At 40.5% G+C, this 6,778-nt stretch overlaps 1 protein-coding gene across 3 annotated transcripts in view; it reads left to right on the plus strand.

The window, feature by feature from the left end:
- TET1 (tet methylcytosine dioxygenase 1) overlaps positions 1–6,778 on the plus strand; it is a 77,268-nt gene that overhangs the window by 53,726 nt on the left and 16,764 nt on the right. For all 3 annotated transcript variants that reach the window (XM_085064301.1, XM_085064303.1, XM_085064302.1), the window contains 3 exons: positions 510–660; positions 3,445–3,534; positions 3,967–4,104. In XM_085064301.1, the coding sequence (XP_084920427.1) occupies positions 510–660; positions 3,445–3,534; positions 3,967–4,104 (379 nt within the window). The remainder of the gene's footprint in view (positions 1–509; positions 661–3,444; positions 3,535–3,966; positions 4,105–6,778) is intronic.

A 6,778-nucleotide genomic window follows, 5' to 3' on the forward strand; every position in this document is an offset into this window, starting at 1 on the left:
TGCAGTGCTGCCTTGGTGCTGATTTCTGTGTAGCCTAGATTTAAGATACTCACAGCTGTGTGAGGACCTGAATCTGATGCTTGTGTTTATGAAGGATCCACTTGGAAAGTCAGATCAATTTGGAGTTAATGGTACTGCTGCACATAACACAAGAGCTATTGGATTTGGGGTAATCTGTATAGCAGGGCTGTTTCCTTGGCTGAAAATGTTATCCAACTGGAGAAGTCAACCTGAAAGCATGGGTGTATTTATATAGCCCTAACTGAGTGGTTATATTTATGTCCCAAAACTGGGTGTTGGTAAAGTTGAGACTTTACTTGTGAGTAGAAAAGTCAGCCTTCTACACATGAGTATTTTCTTAACAGAAAGTATCTGGTTAAGCCATGAATTTCATAAAATTCATGCTCTGTATTATAAAAGAAATAGCAAAGAGAATTGACCTACAAAAAACCCCAGACCTGAGAGCTGTGTTGCCAGCTGACCTGATGTGTCTTTATTTCCTTTTGTAGTCGTACTTGTGCATGTCAAGGACTTGACCCAGAAACTTGTGGAGCATCATTCTCATTTGGCTGTTCATGGAGTATGTATTTCAATGGCTGTAAGTTTGCCAGGAGCAAAAACCCCAGGAAATTCAGGCTTCTCACTGATGACCCTAAACAAGTAAGATTACTTCTTTTTTTCCTCAAAAGACTTATTCTTTCAATTTTCAGAACAAGAAGTGGAATCTCTGGATCTCTGCTCCTTCTCTCTCACACATGCATGTGTAACTTATCACAGACACACACCCAACAAAGTTTTCTAACTGCAGTATTTAGAACAAATGACACTGAGATTTCAGTCACTGGAATAATTACTATGTATTTAAAGACCCTTATATTAGTCTTAATGCTTTTCTTCATGCATATTTAGCTCACTGTGTAACTCTGTGTGAAATGTTAATTCTTTGTAAGTAAAGACTTTTCTAATGACCAAGCCTGTAGCTCAGGGAATCAGGCCTTTTGCCTTGGCACAGAAAATGTTGTACCTTGGAGTTGCACTGCTTTCCCACTGCTGCAGGACCAGCTGACAGCCTGGGCTCCCCTCTGTCACCAAGAATAAACTGGCTTTTTTTTCCTGTGGACAGCATGTTTTTCAAATAGTTTTGAAGGAATGAATACACTAAGATGCAGTGCAGTGAAATGATACTGTAATTTCTGCTTATGAGTGTTAGTAGTGATGCCATAAAGGTGAGGTAGCACAAAAAATAGTGAGGGTTCTGTGAAGTAACAACCCTCTAAGAAAAAGAAATCCAACCTCATTGGTTTTTTACAATGAAAATATTTCCATGAGGAAGGAATAAAGGTATTGTAAGCTGGTAACCACTGCCCAGTGAACAGATACTTCTCGGGGTGACTCCAAAGTGCCTTTTGTTCTGACTGTAGGGGTCTGTAACCCCACTTCCCTGCGGAACTCCTAGATAAAAAAAAGTCTTACATCTTTCCTAGCACATCTGACACATTTGGAGACACTATTGGGCACTCAGGTACCAGGTTCTCTGTTGGGGTTACCCTGCCAGTAATCCTTCTGTGTACACACAGTGTGAAACCTCCATTGTTTCTTGATAGAGAGTTGTCAGTTATTGACTGTAGGTAAATATTCCTCCCATCTCCTGACTTTTTGTCCTAAAAGAGTCCATGAAGCATTTCTCATGCACATGTGCACAAATGCAAACCCTCAGTCTCCCCTGAGTCATGCTGTCCACTTGCACTGTGGGTATTCACAAACCTCATTAGGGCTCAAGTGGGGGCTTCTGCCTCAGCACAGCAGAGCACACACTGCCCTTCCACCCCTGCTCACTGAACACCTGCCTAAGGCACAACAGGCCAAAACCAGCTCCGCTTGTCTCAAGAGGGAATTTGTTTTATAAACTTCCTGTTTATAGAGAAATGTATTTATTGAGCTTTCTTTCATTTTAGGGATCCCGTTCCTTCTCTGTCCTTTGCCACTCCCTGTGTGTTTAGGTTCTCCCCCTGTATAATGCTATGCATGGAGCATTCTGTGCATGTGTTACCTCTGTGGGTTTCTGATGCTTTTTATTAGCTGGGGAGCCAACAGAGGCAGCAACCTTCATGTGTGCAAATGAAATATGGGGCTGTGATGCAGCTCCAAAAGATCTGTGGGCAGAGCAGGCTCTGGTGACCTTTTTTTTAAATTTCTTTTTCCTAGCAGATTTTTTGTTAGCTGAATATTGGCTATTGTTGATTTTAAGGATGACATAAATCTAGGAGGTATAGCAAATTAGGGAAAAAGCTTGTAGTTCAGAAAGATTTGGAGGCACTGGATGGAGTGAGATGAGGTTAAGGGTGTAATATACCTAGGTAAGATTGGTTCCTAGGATACGTATCCTCTGAATAGGATGGATAATTAAGGATACATTACCTTCAATGCAGTTCAGAAAATCTTGTGGTAGCCATTTACAGCTGATAGATTAGGTTTAGCATGAGTTAAGAATACAGCGTGGTCTTGTAATGTAACATCAAATTGAGAAAAATGAAGCCTTCTGGTGTTTATGTGTGTTGGTGTTTACAGTGTGTGGTAATAAGTGGGTTTGAGTTTTTTTAAACAAGATGAAGCAAGCTGTTATTTTTTGCCACTATACACTATGCAAAACTGAAGCTGCAGTTACCTCTCAAAGCCTGGTCCTTGGAGGAAAAGAAGTTAGGGAGTCTTTCCTAGCTGGTTGGTGATTTTCCTGGAAAAGCAAAAACTTAGGATAAGAATTTAGGGATTGTTTCTGCAAATAAGGACTTAAATGTGACACTGCCATGGAATACCACCTAGCTAATATAATGGGTTTATATGGCTTAGCCTAAGGAAGGAAATTATTATTTCCGAATCTAATAGTTATTTCTGTAAAGTCTTGAGTTTTGTAACTGTTTTGTTCTTTGGAGGTGCAAATGTTCCTCTTAGAAGTTCTGCTGCAGTATGAGAAAAGTACCTGTCAGAGAAGACCTAACAGCTGAAGTTAAATGCTATTAGGCGTTTCTCATATGGTGTGTCCACATAGGCTAAGGCTCCATAAGCAAAACACTAACAGAAGACTTGGGCTTCCATCCCCACTCAGCATGGGGTATGATTTTGCTCCTCTGGATGTTACTTCTGTGTTTTTGTGTGGAACATACGTCACTCCTTGACTGTGTATGGAAAACGATGCAGAAATTAATTCCTGTGTGCTGGGTTCCTTTGACCTAGCAGGTATCTTCTATTGTTATTTGGCTGATTTCTGTTTGAGAATTTTGATGGTTTAATCATATAAAAGTAGACATTTATGGTTAGTGACAAAGGCAGCTGAACAGAATTCAGATTAATAAAATATGAGATGGAAGCTGACCTATTGGGCATCTCTAAACTGGCTGAGATTCTTTTAAAGCAAACTGCAGCACTGAATGTTGCCTTTCCCTGCAGGAGGAACTTCTTGAAAATAATTTGCAAACATTAGCTACAGACGTGGCTCCGGTTTATAAGAAGCTTGCTCCAGAAGCTTTCCAGAACCAGGTAGGTCTGTGACATCCAGCTCTGAGCAGTGGCACAATTTCAATCCAAGCAGCAGCCCAGAGCATGTTCCTGGGTGGAGATGCAGCCCTTGCTGGTGCCATGAATCCTGGTGCATTTGGCAGGTTTGCAAGCACTGTACCTCTTCATTTGAACTGGTGGTCAAGTAGCACCTTGAGCTGGACACATGTAAAAAACGCTTAGAGATAATACTGTAAATAAAATGTTTGCACTATTTCAAGACATTTTGACTGTGGCTGACCTGATTATCTCATTGGCATCCAGACGTGTTACATTTTTTACAGGAATACACGTCCTTTCCAATCATTGAGTCTACCTGGCTGCCTTTATTCTGGCACAAAGCTGCTGGTGGCTTGTGGGGTTCCAAACCACTTGTTTTCAGTCCCAAGTACCTGTAGATTATTTTCCTTTCAGGTGGAAAACGAGCACATGGGCCCTGATTGCCGGCTGGGCTGCAAGGATGGTCGGCCCTTCTCCGGTGTCACCGCGTGCATCGATTTCTGTGCCCATGCCCACAAGGACACACACAACATGCACAATGGGAGCACTGTGGTATGTACACAGCATCTTTTTACTTGTACTCTTCACTGGCACTGCTGTGAGTTCTAAGTGCTGCTTGTGGGTTCATTTGCAGAGAGGTTTTGAAGTTACTACAAAGTTAACTGCATGTTGCCATTTATCAGTGCCCATATGTTATTTGCATAGATTTGTTGCTGTCTACAGAGGACATGAGTTCATCTTATTGCAGAACAGATCAAAAGGGGGATGGGAGTGATCCTACAAAATGCCTCCATTCTGTAAAGACACCCAGGCCCTTTGGAAAGGCCTTGCCAGGGGGCAGATGAGTTATTCATGGGAGAGGGTTGATGTTGAAGGCAAAAAATTGTCTAACCAAGAAGCTGTACAGACCTCTGTAGAGGAAGAGCGAAAGCAAACTGTTTCATTACTAACTTACCTCGTCCAGGCTCATTAAATTAATTCTTTATTGCACTGGGCACCTATCAGCCTTCATGTTAATGTAGTTTTAGGCCTGAAAGTAGAGAGTATGAGATCATGGTGGAGCCAGGCAACTATTATGGTCTTTAAATCTCAGTATGAAAGGAAAATCCACATATTGATGTGGCTGTTATATGAAATACTTTGATGGATTGCCAGTGAGAAAATTAGCTGGGAATTAATTAAGTGATCTTCTAGAAATTAAGACCATAGTGTTGAAGAAAGACAAGCTCAAAGCAGAAAAGATAAAACTGGCAGTGTTCTTTGAGCAGTTGGAGCATTGCACTGCTCTGAATAGCAAAGGTGACTTCTTGTACAGCAGTGCAGGTAACGAGTAATTTATCAAAGGATGTATATCTGGAAAAAGTCTATCTAAAATCTTTAGCTAAAAACTCTAGAAATGTGGGGTTTTTAAAATTTGGAAATGCAAATTGAATTATTGTGTTGCTGTGATTCAATAAAATGTTGCTTTTACACCTGCAGTTAACACTGAGCATTTGTATGTGACAGCAATGACTGGTACAACTGTTTCATGTTAGTTGTGTGCTTGTAAGGTGAGCAAATGTCTGTTCCTTTAAAATATGGAAGCAGGTCTGGGAATCCACCAGGAATGTCAGTCCTCAATAGACTCTTATTTTTGCTTAGTGTTGGAAGTCTACATTGCAAAATTGCATCTGAAGCATAGGAATTTGATGCCCTTAAACATTCTAAACTTGAAAATGAGATCTCCTTGTCAGACAAACTGCACAATCTGCTATCTGATAAAATTTAGTTCAGATGTTCTGAAAAGAATAGGTCAAATGCTCCATTACCTCTTAAATTAAAGACAAAATGAAATGGCAGCTGAGTCTGGTACTCATTCTGCCATCTTGGATCCCAGAAAGGTCCTAAGTTATGGCCAGAAGCACCTGGAGGGACAGTTAAACTTTTTTTGAGGAATATATTGGGGAATAGTTCTAAACTGCATTTATTGGTAATCACCTGATGTCATTTCAGCTTCAGATTATCCTTGCTGGTGTTGATACTATATGGATTGTACATGGTCTGCTTGCAAGTAATTCCAAGTCTCAGAAGCATGGAGTGTTATAACTTGTGGAAGGCCGTTGTATAGGCCAGAGCTTATCACTTTCTCTCAAGTTCTTCCAAATTTGGCAGTTTTGCAGTACATGACTAAATCATAACTGCTGAAAACTATGCCTTGGAATCTGGTTTTCATAGGTAGCTCACTCACAAATAAATACTGCATACCTGTGTTCTCTTTGTTTAGATAGGATTTATCTTTCTTTTGGTATACTTGCAGCAAGGGACTATTCTAAATGGCAAGTAGCTGTAAGTATTAACACTCAAGTTTACCTGCTTGAACTGGGACATTATGAAGGTGAATTGGAGTTGGGAGTTACTTTGTTATCTCTGTGCAGCCTTCCCAGTGAGAAGCAGTGACTTTGGTGACAGGACACACAGTGTTTGCTGTTCACTGTCTGTGTACAGTTACAGTCATATGAACTGGAAGCCTAAAGGAAAAAAATGTTGGTTTTTTGCAAACAGGGTGGCAGGACTTGCTGCAGTCCAGATTTTCATGACAATCAAAAGTAGGGTTGTTAATTGTGGCTTATAACCAAGTCTGGTAATACCATAGGAAATGTGGTATTAGTACATGTGATACCAGCACCTCCTGCATTCCTGTTTAGTTCCAGAAGCTGCCTTGTGGCTGCCTGCTTAGTTCAAAATACATGATGACTTCTTTTAAATCACTGATCATAATGATGGAGGGGTTATTTACATAACTGTTGATGTATTTTGTCTGCAAAATGTACTGAGTGCAAGTACAATTCTAACTGAGGTGACAGCTCTCACATAGATTGCTTTCTGATAATGTGGTAATGAACAGAGTGAGATCAATTTGCACTGCATTAAAAACTTCCAGCATCCATGATTTCACTGTTTTTCACTGGTTTGGTTTTTCTTTAACTGCTTGTCACGCCTTACATTTTAAAGTCTGTACATGGTGTACTTGTCTTGGCCCTTGTTAATGTTACTAAGATTTCTTCCCTTTCTCCTTACTCCAACTCAGAATCTTTATTTATAGAATCTAAAGTTCTTCTAGGCTAAGTTGGTAATTGCAAATGCTGCTGGCTCTGTCAGTGTGACACCTTTTCATTTGCTACCCTCAGTTGTTGGGGAATCACATTTACCACAAGTATGATAGGAATGCTGCACAGGACACCCAAAG

This window comes from Lichenostomus cassidix, chromosome 6 (genome assembly GCF_008360975.1).
Source record: "Lichenostomus cassidix isolate B80296 chromosome 6, HeHo_3.0, whole genome shotgun sequence".
Lineage (NCBI taxonomy): Eukaryota > Metazoa > Chordata > Aves > Passeriformes > Meliphagidae > Lichenostomus > Lichenostomus cassidix.